The sequence below is a fragment of the Argopecten irradians genome, chromosome 1 (assembly GCF_041381155.1).
Source record: "Argopecten irradians isolate NY chromosome 1, Ai_NY, whole genome shotgun sequence".
In the NCBI taxonomy this organism is placed as follows: domain Eukaryota; kingdom Metazoa; phylum Mollusca; class Bivalvia; order Pectinida; family Pectinidae; genus Argopecten; species Argopecten irradians.
In genome coordinates, this window is record NC_091134.1 from 72,327,256 (window position 1) to 72,348,666 (window position 21,411).

The window sequence follows — 21,411 nt, forward strand, 5'->3', positions numbered from 1 at the left end:
ACATACAATGTATGCATAAATTGCCAATGTAAATATAATAATGATAATTTTTTTTAATTAACTATAGCTGAATCAGTTTGTCCCATTTCTTCCATTCAATTTCAAACTTCTTTATAGTATTTGCATCTCTACCATTAGATATGTATTTCTGTATCTTGTAGTTATCGTTTATTATGTTAATTAGAGAGTAAATATTCAGTGAACTATGTAAACATCTCATTCTATAGATGTATTGTTTGATAATGATAATAATTTCATTATCAACTCTATTACTTGGCAAACTATTCTGATGAACGAATCCAAAAAGAAATGTTTTTTATTAATCGAGAATGGAATTAACAGTGCCGTTAATAACGTTTCGAGACTATCTAGAAGTTTTTGAGTTTCTTGACAATCCCAAAAAATGTGGGTTATAGTTTCTGGTTCAGAGTTACACAGAATGCATAAAGGGGAGGCAACTACTCCAATTTTGTATAAAAATGAGTTTGTAGTAAGAATATGATGAACCACTCTATACTGGAACCACTGAAGTTTTGTGTTTTTTGTTACATGGAAAGGAATTTTATAAATGTTGCTCCAAGTTGTTTTATCGATAGTCTCAAAGATATAATTCCACTTTCTGGTACCTGATGGTGTCACATCTGATCTTATTACAATATTATAGAAGATTTTTTACCCTTTTTCATGTTTAAGAATAAAATGAAGATTTAATGGTATATATGGGTAGGAAATCTTACAGACAGATGTATCATATGCTGAAATATAGTGTTTCACTACAGATATAAGGCCTTGGTATTGTAAGAAATTAGTATTTACCTCATATTTATGAATAAAATCTTCAAAGGAATAGAATTCATATGCGCCTTCTTTTATTATATCATTCAAAATGCATACACTTTTCTGGTAAAATGACTTGTAGAAAACAGCTTTTCCACCAATCTTTATTTTACTATTGTACCAAATTGGGACTTTTAGTATATTTTTTTAATAGATTTATCGTGGTATTTAGCAATCAGATCATACCAAGAGTTAAAGACATCTATCCAGAATCTATTTGTACACTTATTGATGCATACTTTTATATATTCTAAACCACAATTGGCAAGACGGTCTTCATCTACATAAGTTTTTACTATATGTTGCCACTTCTCATTAGTTTTGAAAAGCCTTCTTATCCATGTCAGCTTCAGAGAATTTATAAAAGCAGTAATATTAACCATTTTCAAACCACCATTACAGTAACTTTGAATAATTACCTCCCTTTTAATTTTGTCTGGTTTTCCGTTCCACAGAAAATCATATATCAAAGAGTTTAGTTTCTTAACAAATTTGTCGTCTGGGTTTGGAAGAGATATAAATAGATGAATAAATTCAGATATCAGTAACGATTTTATGATATGAATTTTACCAATAGGTGTTAAAGACCTCCTTTTCCAAATCTTAATTAGTGATTTGAGTTTTATTAGTTTTTTATCATAATTAAGTCTAGGAATCTCATGAAGATTTACACTAAATTCTATTCCTAATAGTGTGAATTTCTCCTTCCCCCACTGTAAATTTAGCTCAGGTAAATAGCAGTCTTGACTACTTTTTGCTCCCAATCCAAACTACCTGAGTTTTTTCTACATTCATCTTTAATCCTGAAATTATTGCGAATTCTTTCATTTCACGAACTGATTCCTTAAGTGACCTCTCATTTCCATCTAGTATAAGTGATGTATCATCAGCGTATTATGATAATAAAATAGGACAGTTTTCAATATTCATACCCTTTATATTTTCATTATTTCTTAATTTTGTGGCTAGTACTTCTGCACAGAGAATAAATAGGTATGGTGCCAATGGGTCCCCCTGTCTACAGCCCCTCTTAATGTAAAAAAATGAAGACAAGTTACCCCCCTGATTTATTGTAGAGTGAACATTTTTGTGTAAAGTTTTAAACCAATGAATAATACTTTTGCCAAAACCAAAGAGAACAAGAGTTTTTTTCAATAAATAGCCAAGAAACTGAATCAAACGCTTTTTCAAAATCAATCATCAGTAGCATACCCGGTATATCATTTTCTTCAGAATATTGCATAATATCATATATCAATCTTGTGTTCACACCAATATAACGTCCTGAAATAAAACCAGTCCGATCATCATTTATCAATTTATTAAGAACAGTTTTTATTCTATTGGCTTTAGTTCCAGAAGCAATTTTTTAAACAATATTAAGAAGCGAAATTGGTCTCCAATTTTTGATAAAATGTCTAGGTTTTTCTGCTTTAGGAATACAAGTTATAATTCCTTGTCTCTGCGTAATTGAAAGTTGCCCTGTCTGATACCCAAAATTTATCGACCTAATAATAAAATCACCTAATTTTCCCCAAAAACATTTTAAAAAATTCAGTTGTGAAACCGTCCGATCCAGGGCTTTTATTGTTTTTCATATTCTTTAAAGTATTACCTGCCTCTTTAAGCGAAATTTCCCCTTCTTAATCGTCAGATTCATTTTTGGTTAGCTTTGGAACATCATAATGATTAAGATACTGATAAATTTTGCTGCTTTTTCTTAAAGGCTGAGTATGATAATGTTTTCCCTCTAATTTCCATAAGTAGTGTTTATAGGAATAATTGATCAGTAATCGTAAATTGGATCTCAGAATTTGAAATAGTTTCAATGTTATTTAAATCATAAATAGGTAGACAGTACTGTTTCTTGACATCATCAATACAATCATTTACCATTTTCAAATATTCTAAATCATGTGTAAGTGAGTTATTAAATTTCCAAGTTCCTTTACCTCTTTTAAAATTATTCAACTTCATTAGTATTTTTGGAAATGAATGATCCGATCTGTAGCCAGGGTCTATACCTGAATAGTTAACACTGTGTAATAAACTTTCTGAAACAATAAAATAATCTAAACGTGCTTGCTTAATCGGGTTCTTTTTTCTCCATGTAAATCTCTTGACATTTTCATGTTGTTCTCTAAACACATCAATAAGACCAAAATTGTCAATTATTTCCAAAATTTTATCTCTAGCTTTAGGATTATTAATATTTTTATATGTGTTGTCATAGCCAAGATCAGGGTTTAGAACAAGGTTAAAATCACCACATATAATAACATGTGCACAGTTGAATTCTTCTAATATATCAGAAATTTTTGCATAGAAGTCAGGACTGTCCTGATTAGGACAATATATATTAACAAGTAAAATATGTGAACCTTCAATTTCTATCTCAAGTGCTAAAATATTTCCAGTCTTGTCAATCTTTTCTTTACGAACTTTAAATTCGAAGTTATTGTTAAATAGAATGGCCACACCACGAGAATTTCCACGAAAAGATGAAAAATAAGCATTAAATCCTCATTTGTTTTTGATGAACTCTTCTTTATCTTCGGTGAAATGCGTGTCTTGTAAACAGAAAATAATATAATTAGAATTCCTTATGTATGAAAAAACATCTTTACGTTTTTCCCTATTCGATAGCCCTTGCACGTTAGCCGACATAATCATTACACCCTCCACTTATAGATGAAAATCAACAAGTTCAGTTCTGCCAGTTCGCACCAAACAATAAAGAGACTTACCAGGGTAGAGAGAGGGTTTGCTAAGAAGTAGTGCACTAGTACTACATACTCTTCGTTACAGTGAGAAAGGAAAGGGGAAAGAGTAAAAAAGAAAAACGAAGAAAAGATAAAAACGAACATTTGTGGTCAAAGTCGTACAACTACTAACTCGCACACCTTACTCAGGTCCGGTAGCACGCTAAATCTGGCTATATAGCTAGATTTGACTATATAGCCAAATCTGACAACACGTATAGTGGGCAAATATAAACAAAAGTGACATACCTGGTCAAAAATCAGCGTACACATCGAAAATTGAATGACGAATCTTGAGAATCGGCATAACGAAATATTTTTGTCATCCAAAATAATTTCCGGTGAACTTTCAAAAATCCGTCGTTGCATTTTTTGGTACTCGCATCCATTCATCCTCATGTTCTGATGAAAAAGATATAAAATCCAAATTTCCCATTTGAAATATGCCACATACCTTATTGTTTATGAGCCTACTATGGCACTTTTTGCACATGGTCACTATTTGCACGGGATCTGCATGCTCCAAGCGCACCTGTGGCCCGAATCTTCATCATTTGGATGCTTATCTGCAGACGACACAACGGCGCCATATTGGTTCGCCTCGCTATAGTTTTCTTACCAAAGAATAGTGATAATGGATACTAAATAATTGCAACGATGGAATTTTCAAAAGTTGCCTGCAAATTAACAAGTAGTCAAACATTATTCATATCACCGATTTACATGTTTCGTCATCCATGCTTTCATACTCCACCAGAAAAATGTGACCAGACCTCACCTGTTTGTTTACATTTGTCCACTATAACGTGTTGTCAGATTTGGCTATATAGTCAAATCTAGCTATATAGCCAGATTTAGCGTGCTACCGGACCTGTTACTTTCACTTGATTCCACACCAATACCACCGGAAGTGAATTTAGAAACAGGAAGTCGCATAGAAATATTTGAACCAAAAAGCGGTATGTGGAATCCGGAAATATTACCTAAATACAATCCCTGGATTGCAGCTCCACAGACGTCATCATCCAGGTCCATCTCTCCCTGAACGTTTCGACTCCTAACCTGGAACGTCCTCAAGATGGCGAGTCGACAGTGATTGGCCAAATCACTGCCCGTCTGTGGATAGCTTCCAGCTCATGTCTTGTCGTCTCCACCACAGCCAGCTGGACGACTTCTCTGCTGTTCTTGACAGTCGGTCCACTGCTGGTCTCCTGTCTATGCCCTTCACACCCAGTGCTGCAAACATTCTCCATGTTGAATGTGCAGGAAATCCTCTACATCCGATCTCCACTGGGAAGACCCAAACACTCCACCCTAGGGCCCTGATGTCTCCTGCCAATTCTTCATACTTCCCCTTCTTTCGCTCGAATGCCTCCTCACATCTTTCTTCCCATGGAACTGTCAATTCCACCATGACCATCTTCTTTCCCTCCGTTGACCATAAGAGGATATCTGGACGCAGATTGGTCTGGATGATGTCGGGGAATACCAGTCTCCTGTCTAGATCGACCCTCATCTCCCAGTTCTGTGCGCCGTCAATGATACCCCCCTGGTGAACAGTTGAAGAAGTGTGTCCTCTCTCCCCGCCTCGTACAAAGTTGATGAATGTACAACCCTTAGCGGGCTTCCGCTTCTTAATCCTCTCCCTCTCCAGGATGTCAGCCAGTTCCCTTAGCACCTTGTCATGGCGCCATCTGTAGCGTCCTTGCGTAAGGGCGACAATGCATCCTAATAGTACATGCGCAAGGTTCCCTGGTCGGTTGCACAATGGACAGTCTGGAGTCTCAGTCAAGCCCCATCTATGGAGGTTGGTAGGCGAGGGGAGCAGGTCGTAAACTGACCTCAGCAGGAACTGGATTCGGCAAGGTTCCATACGCCAGATGTCCGACCACGACAGTCTTCTGTCTGTAGTTCCCCACCTCGTCCATGCTCCCTGGGCTCCCATCTCCACCACTTTGGACTTTCTGATTTCCTCCTCCATTTTCCTGATGTTATCCTGTACCATCTTCCTCTTGCCGGCTTTATCTGATGTCCCCCAGCGCTGCACATGACTTGTACCCAGTCCCTGGTGTCCTACGCACGTTGTACCAACGATGTCTTGGTGTCTCAGGCGGCTCTCAGCTGCTTCTACTGCGTTGCCTGCAGACCATTTCCTCCCCGTTCTCGTCTCTATGCCCGCGAGTCTGATCTTATCGTCTTTAGAGTCACCTGTCTTGCCTAAGCCACCTTGAACTCCTCAACCAGTGATAAAATTGGGAGCTGTACAGGCCAACGCTCGTGAAGCTTGGGGGTACTCCGAGCCATCTTCGCAGGAACTTGCTGATGGTTCTTTCCAGTGCCTCTACTGTCGTTGTGGTAACCTCATAAAATGTGAGCGGCCACGTCAGACGAGGTAGAAGTCCGTACTGGAAGAGCCACGCCTTGAATTTCCCTGGAAGTCCGGTCTTGTCAATTGCTCTTAGTCCTTCTTTCACCTGTCCTTGCAGCCTCCTGATGTTGTTAGAGTCATTTAGGCTAGCATCGAACCACTTTCCCAGGCACTTGATTGGGTTGTTGACGATTGAGGGAATCTCTTCGCCCTGAATACGCATCGAGAACTTCTCCGTGACCCTGCCTCTCTTGGTGATTAAGCTCCGTGACTTCCTGGGTTTGAATTTCATTCTTGCCCATTCCACAGTCTCCTCCAGTGCAGTTAGTATCCACTGGGCCTGGACATGTGTTGTTGTAGTCACTGTCAGATCATCCATGAAGCCTCTGTTGGGTGGTAGTCGAACCCCCGATGACGTCTTCGGGCCTCTACTTTCTCTGTCTGCTGCCTTGATTATCAGGTTCATTCCCATCACGAATAGGATCACCGAAATGGTGCAGCCAGTGACGATCCCAATGCCTGCCACGCTGCGGTCATATCTCCCACTGTGAATCGGAGCTTGATGTTGCTGAAATAGCTCCTGATTATCCCCTTGACGTGGTCCGGGATGTGGTAATGCTGCAACGCATCATGGATCAACTGATGTGGTATTGATCCATAGGCATTGGCGAGGTCCAGCCAGATGACAGTGAGGTCTCCGTGCTTGATCTTAGCTTCCCTGATGAGCTGAGTGATGGCACTCGTGTGTTCAACACACCCCGGGAAGCCTGGGATCCCTCCTTTCTGTACAGATGAATCAATGTATTCAATTGCCGTCATGTATGTTGTCATCCGTCTGGCGAGTATGGCAAAGAAGATCTTCCCCTCCACACTGAGTAAAGAAATCGTCCTGAATTGTGTGATGTTCTTAGAATCCTTCTCCTTTGCAACAAATATTCCCTCGGCTTTTTTGCCAACTATCCGGTATCTTGCCTTTCCTCCATATGAACTTTAAAAGTCTCCACAACCGTTTCAGGAGTTTCGGACACATCTTGTAGACCTTGTATGGTATGCCGCTAGGTCCTGGTGCTGATGCCGTCCGTGCCTTCCTGACCACTTCTGTGATCTCCTTCCAAGTTGGCTCCTTCGTATCGAGTGGAATTGATGGTTCTTCAGAAGAAGGGATTCTGGAACACTCTCCCAGCGGTGAGTTCCTCTTTGCATCAGCGTGCGTCTCCTGCAGGTGTTCTTCAATCTCTTGTCTATTGGCCTCTAGCTTCCCTGATCTCTCTCCCCCGAGAAGTACCGATGAGAATTTGTAGGGGTTTTCTACAAATGCAGCTCTCTTCTTCGCTGCCTCTCGCCTCTTTCTCCTTGTGTTCTCTGCGTTCCGTAGGGATTTCAGCTGTTTCCTGAGGTCGTCTCGCAACTGTTGCAAACCGATCCTCTCCGTGTTGTTCGACCTTCTGAACCGATTCCTTAAACATCTCAGCTCCCGTCTCAGTTTGCTGATCTGGTGTTCCCTTCTGTTCGGTTGGTGAGTATTACCTTGCCTTTTCTGCTCCTCCGTGCCAAATCTTTCACATCCCAATGTGTACACGATTGTTGACAAGGACTTAATCTTTCTCTCCACTCCACCTTGCAGTGTTGTCTCAAGCATCGTGTCCAAGTCCTCGTCTATTTGTTTCCATGTGTCCATATTGTTTATATGGGGCCACTTCACCTTTCTCCTCCTTTCGACTGTAGGTTCTTTTGCTCTAGTCCCTTGGTCATCTTCTCCCTCAAATGAATTCGCGGTGTCTCCCTGTGACGACACAGCAGCGGAGAGGTCCTCAGCACTTTGGTGTAAATCCTGGCTGGGAACCTCCTGCGTCTCACCAGATGGTATATCTGTGCGCTGCAGCCGTTTCTCCTCAGTTTGGCACTTCGCTTTCGCCTGGTGGATTCGTAAGCCTCGAAGATTTTTGCAGACTTTCCCACAGTGGCACTGTATCTCTACTTCCTTTCCAGTCAAAGTCCGTTGGACGAGCCTAGTCGTTGCCGTGTTGTCTGTCCTCTCGAGTCTTTCATCCTCCCACCTCTCGGAAGACTCTGGAGGTGTTGCTCTGTATATCTGTTCGTAGCTGGTGGTAGGTTGTACCCTCACGGATACTGTGAAGTGGGAAGCTGCCCCACTACACCCTGGTACTAGTCTGCTCCTAGATGTCATCTGTCTTTCCAGCGTCTCCAATCTGTTCTTGGATGCCATCCAGTCTCTCCTGGAAGTCACTGGTAGCCCAGTATAGTAATATTACCTAAATACAATCCCTGGATTGCAGCTCCACAGACGTCATCATCCAGGTCCATCTCTCCCTGAACGTTTCGACGTTATTATGTTGTTATCGAAACATCATTTATTTTTTTTATTTTGTTATGTATCACACTAAATACATGTAGTTATGAGATAAGGGAGATAACTCCTATAGCTTTAATATCAATACATCCTATAAAGGTCATATCATTGATTTAGGTTATAGAACTTTCTAGAATATAATCATGTATAAACAAATATGTTTGTAAACATGTTGATTATAAGTAGAGATCTAGAATGATCTATTTCCAGAAAGTTCTGTGTGTTTACTGTTTTTAGTTAGATATTTCTAGAAGTAGAAGGTTCTCCAATATTCTTGAATTAGGGTTAAGCTATATATACTCCAGCTGTCCAAGGCTAATCAGAACTGTAATGAGACCTGTAATTAGACATATCAAGAATTGTACAGCGCCATATAAGATTCTATTGGGAGAGCTATTGTGACTTTATCTGTGGATTATTACAACACTTTGTGTGGATTTATTCATATTGCCTGGAACTTAACAAATCATCTGTGGACATTCATTTTCCTCCTGGATTTGTGATTATTGTTAACTTGAAACCTGGAAGGATCAAGGATTATACCAGGACATTCGCATACAGATAAGTAACACTTTAAATCATCGTATTACTCCTGTACCACCACCAATTACTTTAGATATTGTAAACCATCTCTGTATAATATTGTATATATAATTAAATTGTGTTTTGAATTTAGCTGCTGGTTTCTCATTTCTGTTATTCGTTCATGTAACAGGAATTGGGGGCTCGTCCGGGATCGATATTTTAATTTGTGAAATCTAACTTTGAAAAATTAATTAAGAAATTTTCAAAATTTGTGTAAAAACTTGGAGTTTACATTTGAAACCAACAGCTAGATAAACATGACTACTATGCAGGTAGAACAGTTTGTTAAAGCGCCATCCCTGGATGTTCTTTTGCAAGTTAGTAAGAAGGATTTACTGTTATTGGGTAAACATTTAGGCCTTACTATCAAAACTAATTTGAGGAAAGCTGAAATTAGGAATGTAATTATAAGATATTTTGTTGACAATAGCAAATTTGACTCTAGTGCATTAGATAGTATAGAGGAAACAGTCAGTTCAGAAATTCAAATTAGACAAATGGAACTTGAACATGAAATGAAACTAAGACAAATGGAAATAAAAAAACAGTTAAGAGAAAAAGAAATAGAAAGAGAATTAAAAGAAAAAGAGATTGGGAGAGATCAGATGTTAGAGCTAGAGAAGCAGAAAATTCAAGCTGAAACAGAACTTAGAATGAAAGAATTAGAACTAGCTTCTCAGGACAGTTCAAGTAATCCAACTTTTAGGGGAAACAGAGGTTTTGATGTCAGTAGAAAAATAAGGTTAGTTCCTCCTTTTCAAGAGAAAGAAGTTGACAAGTATTTTCTGCATTTTGAGAAAATAGCTGATAGTATGAAATGGCCTGAAGATAAGCTTACAAGGCTTCTTCAGAGTGTCCTGATTGGTAAAGCTAGAGACATTTATTCTTCTTTATCTGTTGATGATATTTCAAATTACCAAGTAGTCAAGAAAGCTATTTTGAAAGCTTATGAGTTAGTTCCTCAGGCTTACCGCCAGAAATCTCGAAACTCGAGAAAGAGAGATGAACAAACTCATGTAGAATTTGCCAGAGAAAAAGAACAATTATTTAATAGGTGGTGTGATTCTAAAGAAATTGATGAGGATTTCGGTAAATTCAGGCAATTATTGTTGATAGAGGAGTTTAAACGTTGTGTCCACATAAACAAAAAAAAATTCACTTAGATGAGAGAAAAGTTGAAACACTTAGTGAAGCAGCTACAATGGCTGATGATTACGCTCTCACCCACAAAGGCTCATTTGTTAAAAACAGTTCTCAAGACAAAAACAGTACCACAGGTACTAGTAAATTTGGTCAGCCTAGGAAAACAACCTTTAGTGGCCCTTCTAATGACAAACCTAAATCAGGTGACAAGACTAAGTCTGATTCTAAAACAGATCATAGGGCAGGTGTGGGGTCTCCTTCTGGTCCTGTTTGTAATTACTGCAAGAAAGTAGGACATGTTATGTCTGAATGTTTTTCTCTCCAGCGTAAGGAGCAAAGGCGTAAACAGTCAGTTCCTTCTGTGTTAGCTATGTCAAAGCCTAGTCAGAAACTTAGTGATATTGTGGAAGATTCTAAAGTGTTTGTTTAGATTAAGAGCTCAGAGTCTGATAGTGTCTTGGAGAAGTACTCTCCCTTCATTTCTGAAGGTTTTGTTTCACTTACTACTAGTGATATCACCAACTTGAAACCTGTGAAGATTTTGAGAGATACTGGGGCTTCTCATTCTTTAATATTAGATGGCGTAGTGCCTTTGTCTGAGGAGACCTCATATGGTAGTAGTGTTTTGCTTCAAGGTGTAGAGTTAGGTTTTGTTAATGTGCCTCTCCATTGTGTTTATTTAAAGTCAGACTTGGTTACTGGGCCTGTCACCATTGGTGTTAGACCGGAACTTCCCATAGAGGGCATGTCGCTCATTTTAGGCAATGACTTGGCTGGAGAGAAAGTTAGGGTAGATCCCTTAGTGTCCAGTATTCCAGATAAAACAGGTGATGCTGAGACTATTCAACAGGAATTTCCTGGTATTTTCCCTTCTTGTGCTGTAACTCGTTCAATGAATAAGAAGGTTTCTGATGTTGCAGTAGTTGAGGATCATTATAGTCCAGGGTTAGGTGACACTTTCTTGGCTCATGATATAGAGGATGTCGGGGGTAAGTGTGATCTTTTGAGCAATCCTGTAGACTTTGATAGTGATAGAGTTGTTCCTAACAAAGGTACTTCTTTGTCTGACATGATGAGTAAATCATCTTTGTCTAGAGAGGAGCTTATAGTAGAACAGGAGAAAGATCCTGAAATCTCCTTATTGTGTAATCGGGCTTTGAGTGAGGAAGAGGCTGAGAAAGTCCCGGTTTGTTACTTCCGTCGGTCAGGTGTGTTGATGCGCAAGTGGCGTCCCCCTGATGTGTCTCCCGAGGAAGACTGGAAGGTTGTCAATCAAATAGTTGTCCCACCGAGGTATAGGCAAGATATTCTGAGTTTGTCTCATGACGTACCTATGGCAGGGCATCTAGGTGTGACCAAGACTTATAACAGGATCTTAGATCACTTCTTTTGGCCCAAGTTGAAACGGGATGTGGCTGATTTTTGTAGGTCTTGTCATACTTGTCAGGTGGTAGGGAAACCTAATCAGAAAATCCCTGTTGCACCTTTGCATCCCATTCCAGCATTTGAGGAACCATTTAGTAGAGTCATTATAGACTGTGTAGGTCCTCTACCCAAAACTAAGTCTGGGAATGAGTATCTTTTAACTATTATGTGTGCTTCCACACGCTTTCCTGAAGCCATTCCACTAAGAAATATTAAGGCACCTAACATAGTCAAGGCTTTGGTTAAATTCTTTACATTGGTTGGTCTTCCAAAAGCTGTCCAATCGGACCAAGGTTCGAATTTCATGTCTGGTATTTTTCAACAAGTCATGTACCAGCTCCAGATCAAGCAGTATAAGTCTAGTGCTTATCATCCAGAGTCTCAGGGTGCTTTAGAACGTTTTCATCAGACATTGAAGAATATGATGAGATCTTATTGTTTTGAAAACAAAAGAGATTGGGACGAAGGTATACACATGTTGTTGTTTGGCGTTAGAGAATCTGTACAAGAATCTCTTGGCTTCAGTCCCTTTGAACTTGTGTTTGGACACACTGTACGTGGTCCTTTGAAGATTTTGAAAGACAAAATTTTGGACGAAGATTCTAAAGTGAATCTCTTAAAGTATGTGTCTAATTTTAAGCAAAGGTTGACAAGGGCATGTGAATTGGCAAAAGAAAATTTGGCCGTTGCTCAAACCAAAATGAAAACATGGTATGATAAAGATGCCCGTGCAAAAAATTTTGATCCAGGTGACAAAATTTTGGCTCTTTTACCAATACCGGGTCAGCCTTTGCAAGCTAGATATTTTGGACCTTATGTTGTTGAGAAAAAGGTCGATGATGTTAACTACATTGTACAAACTCCAGGGAGGCGCAAGAAAACTCAATTATGTCATGTTAATATGCTTAAGAAATATGTAGATAGAGAAGAGAGCAAGACCTCTCAACCTATTGCTACTTTGACCTCTGTACCATCACAAAGTGAAAGTACAGCTGATATTTGTAAATTAGACTTAGATGGTGGTGTACAAGATGTAGGTTTAGACTGTGGTGTTAAGTTACGGAACTCGGATGTGCTCGCGAACTTGGACAAGAAACTGTGTCATCTATCAGAAAAGGAACGCAATGAACTGAAAGATTTGATACTTGAGTTTAAACATTTGTTTCCGGATACACCAGGCAAAACAGATGCTATCTATCATGACGTGGATGTAGGCGATGCGCCACCTGTCAAGCAACATCCTTACCGTGTCAATCCTTTGAAAGAAGAACACTTAAAGAAAGAAATTCAATACATGTTGGACAATGATATTATTGAACCAAGCAAAAGTGAATGGAGCTCTCCATGTGTTCTGGTGCCAAAGCCAGACAAGACATACCGATTCTGTACTGACTTCAGAAAAGTAAACTCTGTCAGTAAAACAGACTTTTATCCAATTCCAAGGATTGACTCATGTATTGACAAAGTTGGCAAAGCCAAGTACGTAAGCAAGTTTGACCTGTTGAAAGGATATTGGCAGGTTCCATTAACAGAAAGAGCTAAAGAAGTGTCGGCATTTGTAACCTCGCAAGGTTTGTACCAGTACAAAGTTATGCCATTTGGTATGAAGAATGCCCCGGCAACATTTCAACGTCTTCTTAACAGCGTGATATCAGACCTGGAAGGCTGTGATGGATACATTGATGACGTCATCAACTACCACGACACGTGGGAAAACCATCTACGCGGGGTTCGTGAATTCTTCGAAAGACTCACTACCATAAAATTGACTGTAAACTTATTAAAATGTGAATTTTGTCATGCAACTGTTGAATTTTTAGGCCATGTTGTAGGACAGGGGCAGGTTAAACCTGTTCAGGCCAAAGTAGAATCAATTATAGATTTTCCAACTCCTGGAAGCAAGAGAGAGCTGATGAGATTTCTTGGTATGGCTGGATACTACATAAATTTGCACGCATGGTTCTGACGGAAATCTCCCTGAATATTCTGCAATGGCGACGTCCATTACATTAGGGGGACAACCTGGCATAGGCCTATGTTCAAACCAAGATACGCGTTTTTTGTATTATGCATCGCGTAACAATGTTCCGTAGTAGGCCTATAGTTAAGGTGAAACACTTGATCTATGTCAGGTTGTGGATTCATTGGTACTTTCTTTTGCTTTTCATTTTTTTTCAAAAATGTATAAAAAAAAAAATAAAACAATCATATAATAGCGTAAAACAAAGAAAAGTATTACTAGTCGGAGACAGCAGTGTAGATACATTAAATCTCATACTAATACACAAGACTATGCCGAAATAGACTTCCTCTACAAAAGTGGAGCCGAGATAAGCATATCTTAAAAGGAGGCTATATTCGAAGTTACAAACATCACGTGACCCAATAGTTCTTGTGTGGTTTGGTACATGCTTCAAGCATAGGTCACCGTGCTGACCAGACGTGTTTATCGGAGCTCCTCAAACACAATGACATACTTCTAGGAATCTCTCATAAATTTAACATCTAGTGTGCTATATTGACGCCAAGTTATTGGAACATATACAAGTTACAAAAACAACGCTGGAAATGTGTTTTTTTTGGATCAAGGATAATAATGAATACTTTCTTCAGGGAGTGGTATTCATTGTGCAAAAATGACGGGATCTTCATTTCTGGACTCTACAATCCATTGGTTAACTGCTTTTGTTTTCGAAACTGACACCCAAAATTCAGCTATAAATATCGATAATTTTTCTGGACATATTGAAGATATTCATCAAAATAACTGTCACGAGAGTGATTATATGTGGATATGTTCTCTTCGTAAATAAACTACTCTGACAACTGTAAACAGCTGATAGTTTTATTATACGCAAAACGGAGACAGATAACCTGAAATAAAAAGAACAATACCTGACAATACATAGGGACACATAAATGTACCAGCTATAATATGCCATATTTATACTGTAAAGTAATAAATATAATATACAGGTATTTATTTATTATATATTTATAGTAAATTCTATTTTAATTTCATGTTTATTACATTTACAATTGTAGTTTACAATCACTTTATCCAATACACTACCTGAACCTGACGGACCACGTGCGATCCTTTGTTATACATATACAAATTATAAAGGTTTATGGACAATTTATTTAAAATTATAACAGAAAACTATTAAGTATATTAATTATATTTCATAATGAAGAATAAGTTAATTACTTTATTTCTAGTTATATATTAAATAAACATACCTTTCAGCACTGTGGCTGTAAAGCACACAGGCTTCCAGCTATAGGTGTTACATGTCCGGTGCCTATTTTCCATGTAATGTGTGGACACGCTTCCACCAGGGTGGGCGTGCACGTGCAAGGACAGGGTCATGCAGGGTCAATGTGACACACTCAACCAATCCATTCACTCACCTCTCATACGTCATCATAACAACTTACATACACACAGATTTACATGTACAGGACATTACATGACACAGGGACATGTAAATTCAGACAATACACAGCGCATGTAGTTTTAAGACCTAATATAATAGATTTTATGTACACAGTGAATTCAAACACCGCGACATAACGAAACAAATCAAGACCTGCCACATATTACATACAACAAGAAAAGTGTTACAATAAAATTAAATTTATGTTGCATGAATTGCATAAGGCAGACTATGCAATAGTACAATAGTAAAAATAACCAAAACATCAGATTTTGATTGAAATGGCCGTTTTATTAAAACGACATGGAAAACAACATTGACTTGATACAAACTCTGTAGCAAGAACACATGTAAGAATACATCATATTCTTTGTATTTATATAACTAAATACATTTTAACATAAAAATTACCTAATTATTGTAGGTGAGGGGACAAAAAACGCCACATTGCATATAGAGCTGACTAAAGGGTACTCGATGCACATACTCTTTAGTAGGTATATAATGCAATCCCCCACCCGCGCTGCTGGCTGCTCTAGTACAGTAAATTGTAAATAAAACGCAGCTAAACAATAACTATACACCATAAACTCAGAAATTAGGTCCTTGATAGAGGACAGCAAAGTAATACAACACAAGTAAATAAATGCAATAAAATATCAAATAAATTGAAATAATATAAAGGAAAACAACAAGAGTGTCTCACTCCAAGCTGTTCCATAAAGTTGACCTTTGCACACGTTAAAAAGTCATTACTTTTAATTAATTGCCAGTCACTGATGTTCTGTAGGAAATGTTCATGTGTTGAATCACAATGTCCATAGGCACTGGAGTATTACTTGACACTATTCTAATTGTTCTTATTTGTGTCAAATAGCTCCTACTCTGTGAACATTTTGCAAGGATGTGTGTATACACCACTGGGATAATAATCATATTGTTCCAAAGTCCAGGATTTATGAAATCCACTACACACATTATCCAGGTAAGGTCCAATCCAAGTGTCAAAGTACATACATATAGGATGCACAAAAAACCAGGTACACCAGCTCATGATATAATTCACAATTAAATCACAAAAATAACACAAAATGTTTAAAGAGGATGGAGACAGGCAGTTTCAAAAGTTGAATTTAAACATAGTACATATAATGAAAAAATATACTTTCAGGAAGTTATCTATTACTAACAAATCTATAGGAATGCCCTGCATCCAAAATAGATAGGTAGCAATTTAAGGTAATCAAAATATAAATATGTAGCATAAAAGCTTAGTAACAACGAAAAACACTGAAATTACCAACCTTTTGTCAGGAATGCCCTGCATTCAAAGACATAAAGGTTATAACATAAGTATCAATTTAACCTAAATGTAACATTGGAACACGGATATACCGTTTGAAAGCATTGGAATGCCACCTGCCCATTGCTTGGATATCTGCCTCAGGAACACCCTGACTAGCCGCAGTGCTGGCCGCCCCAATTCTAAAGCTGTGACTCTTATACATAGAGGGGTTGCATTGGGCTACCAACAAAGTTTGCTTTAATATGTAACAGAAGTTTTGGTAAGACACAGCTTTTTGATTTGGTTGGACGTATAACGGCCCTTCTCTAGCTCTCCTTAATTTCAAATACTGAAATAATGCCAGAACAGGACAAAATTCCTCTTTCTCAAAAACTGGGATTGAGAGTGTGACAGGGGTACAGTTATAATGACTTTTATAAGAGCCAAAAGAAATTTCCAACTTTGAGGGATATGTGTTGCCAAGCTTGAAAAATTTGACATTACTGAGCTGTAACACGTTATCGGCATTCCCATTGTACGTTATCTCCCCTATACGAAGAAAGGCATGGAAAGCCAACAGGTACATGGATTTGAACATGACATGCTCATAATAGGATGGGCATGTTTTTGGCAAAGAGACAACAAGTTTATGTAGAATATCAATAGTAATCGGTTGTCGAAATTCTGGTTTTGTACCCCGTTTCTGGAGGCCTAAAAGCATTTTTCGGATGAGAAAAAATTGGGTAGGATCGGTGACACCCGCCAATTTATGTATATACGCAAGAGCGGAAATGTAACTATGAATAGTTGATGAAGCCAAACCCTCATTAACAAGATGAGCAATAAACAATGCTAATGAAGAAACTTTTATGGGCAGGCAGCATTCCATGTGCAGTTGAGTTTGTGAAAATTGTGAATACATCATGAAAGCTCTTTTGTATAACTGTTTTGAGCCCTGAGATAATGCTGAATCGAGGAGCTGGAGTACTGTTGCACCTAAATTCTCAACAGATGTTCCGGAATTATGTTTGGATGTAGATCCATTTTGGGGGCTGACAACCGAAACTGGTGTACCTGTAAACGAGATAGTGCATCAGCTAACTCATTTCGTTTACCTGGAATATGTCTAGCTTTAAAACGAATGTTAAACTTTAAGGAAGCTAAAACCAGCCGTCTTACCAAAGTCATAAGTATGTTATTGGGAGAAGTTTGCTTGTTTATTATAGCTACCACTGTTTCATTATCTGAGAAAAATACAATAGACTTGTTTCGCAGTTGTGAACCCCAGTGTTCTAGGGAAACCGTAATGGGAAAGAGTTCTTTAATGTTAATGTGATGTACACGTAAGACATCATCCCATGGGCCATAAAACCATTTCGTCCCTAAAGTCCCTCCATAACCCAAATTACTAGCATCAGTAAAAAGATGTAGAACTTCGGATGTATCCCAATGATTTGGCAAAAAGAAAGTGGCATTGTTAAAATGTTGCATAAATAAAAGCCAGACGTTGAGGTCTGCTTTAGCTTCTGTTGATAACCTTACATGATGGTACGATTTGGAAACACCTATCGTTAAATTAATTAACCTTCGTAAAAATGCTCTACCTGGGACAACTACCCTACATGCGAAATTCAACAAACCAATAAGTGATTGTAATTCCTTCAAAGAGACCTTTGATTTTGACAGGAATGACTGCAACAAGGCTATGATCTTGTGTACCTTATCCACAGGGAGCCTGGCTAACATTAACTGGGTGTCAAGTTCAATGCCCAAGAATGTGAGACACATAGTGGGTGTAACAGTCTTGGAATGCTTAATAGGGATACCAACCTGCTTACATAAAAGCAAAAAACTATCAAGGGCATACTGACATTCTGTAGAAGAAGGTTCCCCAACGAACAAAAAATCATCTAGTACATGTACCACCTTTGGTGTTTTAAAATAATTACCCATAACCCAGTGAAGAGCCGAACTAACTTTCTCAAATAGCTGACAAGATATAGCACAGCCCATTGGAAGACACCTATCATAATAGTACAGTCCTTCAAACATCATGCCTAACAATTCATAATCCTCCGGATGAACTGGAACTAACCTAAATGCTGATTCGAGGTCCGTTTTGGCTAACAATGCATTTTTTCCACATTCATTAATTAGCTTGATAGCATGATCTAACGTCTCATATTGAACAGTTTTATCCACCTCACTAATTCCATCATTAATGGACTCTCCTAAAGGAAAAGATAAGTGGTGAATGAGCCGGAACTCACCCCCTTCTTTCTTTGGGACTAAACCAAGGGGAGATATTTGTAAATTGGGAAATGGTAAGGTGGTAAAAGGGCCTGCAATCCTATTTTGGGAGATTTCTGCATTGAGTCTGTTTGTCAAAATGTCTGGATGTTCTCTAACTGATTGTAATTTTTTTACTAACCCTATGCAGCCTTGGGCCTTGAAAATTTATCGAAAAACCTCTAGTAAAACCCTGTTCTAGAAAATCAAATGCTGCTTTTGGATAATCCTGTAAATACAAAGCTAAACGGTCAAATTTAACTGGTGTAATGTCATTTATTGGTATAGGTTGATTTGGGTTTACCCCCCGAAGATTGGACATTTGAGGATGCATTGTGGGAAGAGTCGACTTTGTTGCCATGACATTTCCGAAAGGAATGGTTCCCCCCACAATCCCTACAGGCATGTTTGAACCAACAGTTGGGTCTATTACACGCTCCCTTTTTTTGAAAGGCATAGCAAACTTTGTTTTGTGGGGCTGATGGGCTTGATTGACCATTACTACCTTTACTAGATCCTTTATTGGTCTTAGCCCCAAAGGCTGACTGCGAGGTCATGGCCTCTAAGTATAGTTCTGTATTGGTCTGATCATAAGGCAATAAGTGTGGGGATGCCTGTCTCCATTTACGAAAATTTATATCGTACATTATCGCAGCTTGATCTCCAGCCCTCTTGCCAATGTGTTGCACAATGTGCGTGTAACGAGAACCGACCGGAATTGTTCAACCTTCCTTTAAGCATAAGTCAGAGGTGTTTAGATCCTGCTTAGAAAATCAGCTCCGACGTTGTCCCGCCCTCGTATAGCACGGATCTTAATCCGATAGGGCTGAAGTTGGAGAGCCCAACGCATCAATCTTGAATTGACACCCTTCATCTTATTCAAATACACAAGAGGTTGGTGGTCTGTCTCTAAGACAAATTCTCGTCCATACAGATACTTCTGGAACTTTTGGACTGCCCACACGACTGCCAAACATTCCTTCTCCACTACCGCGTACCCCCTCTCACTCTCAGACATACTTCATCAATGGGGCTGCCAATTCCAGCTTACCCTGCACAACGATTGTTACAAATATCTGAAATGCCAGATTCCATTGTTCCATAGATCGAATAGGAACAGCACGGGATTTTGGAATGAGTGCCAAATTATTTGCATCCATTGTGAGCTCATAAGTCTCAGTTTGTTTTGTTTGTACTAAGGCCCCAAAATCTACAAATTGTTCAGCCCAAATTTTTTGTTTTAGCCGAATATCCACATTAACATCAAGAGGGCGCGAGATTGAATTCAACGGTAAAGATTCACTAGTGTTTAGAGCTGGTGTACCTGTTAGATTTGCTAAGGCACTTATGCCAAAGGAAGGCTCTGTTGATGCTGAAGCTGTCGGCTGCATAGTAGCCAGTTCTGGAGCTGCAGTTACAGTGGACGTGGCCACCATTGACGTAGGTCGACTCAGCACAGCTGGGATTTGCGCCGTTGTTGATGAAGCCTGTGAGAATTGGGGGTCGGTTGATGGTGCTGACGCCTGCATGACCAGTCCATCAGCTTTCATTTGACGCAGCATTTCTGCTGCCAACTCTGCCACCCCTGGGAAGACAGGTGGAGTTGTTACTGTTGCAGTGGACACTACTGGTATGTTGCTTGATGGCACTGTATTGGGCCCTATAGCTGCACCTGGCACCGGAATCTCGCTTTCTGTGGCCCCATCATCATTGGGCGCTGTTTGGCGACTTGGTCCGTACCAGAGCATGTCGCTCTTTGGCTCTCCTGGTCGGCCGTGTTGCTGGCATGGTCAATATCCCTCAAAAACAAAATTAAACAATTTCAACAAGGCTGAGATACTAGGTGAAGCCAGAGTGTATCTATATTTATAGCTTCATCTTTCCACCACAGCCCTTTAAGGCTTTACACAATAAATATATATATTAAATATAAAAAGCTGAAATAGCTACAGCATATGTGTTTAGGATAAAATGAAAGCATGCAAACAGTAAGTCCACTAGTATATGAATAGCTGCCACAGTGAAATAAACCTACACCTTCTGCAAATGTTCAACAATGGTGATAAAATAAACATTATCCCACAAGAACTCAGCACACCAATGGTGCAAACATTATGCCCACATGTGCAAAGCAACCAAGCTCACCTATGGTGATGGCGTCGTACGCCATCCCACATGAACCAATGTAATAAGGTGTGAACTGGGCAAAATTATAATACAGTTAAACTGTACTCCTTACCTCACTGTTTGCATACTTATCATAACCCGTACCTAGATAACTTACGATGTATCATAAAATTTTGAGTGTTGAAACTACCATATGTATATGTGAAATAACCACTCAGTCATAAATGTAAACAAAACAAAGACCCTTTGAGACAACCCCGGAAGTTCGTCAGATAAACCATAACACGCATGTGTAGTAACCCAGATGCATTGAATCCGCTTTTGAGACGGCCCCTTTTCTGAGAACAAAGAAAATCAGGCCATTGACATATAAACAAAAACCATATCGAGACTTTACCTTAAACTGAAACCACGGAGACACATACTTTAAATTGCACTGTGTAATTCTCCGATAGGACGAAAGCACTGCCCCACGGACACTCCGAATGTATTTAGGCATGCCGCATGAGTAATTCAAATGAACGCCGTCCGACAAAAACACATTTTGTGCACTGGCTTTCAATCCCTTATGCTTATGGTACGTAACATGTGGTATTTCCGATATGTGGTCTTTCAAAACACAGTTCACCTTCCGTACAGAGTCATTATACAAAGCTGCAGGTAAGCAACGAGTCCTCACACGAGGCAACAACTGCAACACGCCAACATGGCGGACACCGTGTCCGAACACTAACCAGCTCGCAACAGACAAAATATCCTGAGCTATCTTGGTCGGATCC

The 21,411-nt window shown here is 39.1% G+C and overlaps 2 protein-coding genes and 1 pseudogene across 2 annotated transcripts; all 3 read right to left on the reverse strand.

Moving 5' to 3' along the window:
• Positions 1 to 4,704: 4,704 nt before the first annotated feature.
• On the reverse strand, positions 4,705 to 6,439 carry LOC138313852 (uncharacterized). The gene is made up of 2 exons (XM_069254135.1): positions 5,869 to 6,439; positions 4,705 to 5,831 (listed from the first exon to the last, which is right to left on the reverse strand). Exons 1-2 carry the CDS (start codon positions 6,437 to 6,439, stop codon positions 4,705 to 4,707), a joined length of 1,698 nt encoding a protein of 565 aa, XP_069110236.1.
• A 7,883-nt stretch (positions 6,440 to 14,322) lies between these two features.
• On the reverse strand, positions 14,323 to 17,306 carry LOC138314046 (uncharacterized; the record flags this gene model as incomplete). The annotated part of the gene is made up of 1 exon (XM_069254265.1): positions 14,323 to 17,306. A coding segment is annotated over one exon (1,014 nt), but the record flags the coding sequence as incomplete, so codon positions are not given.
• On the reverse strand, positions 17,296 to 21,026 carry LOC138307536 (uncharacterized; annotated as a pseudogene).
• Positions 21,027 to 21,411: the final 385 nt, after the last annotated feature.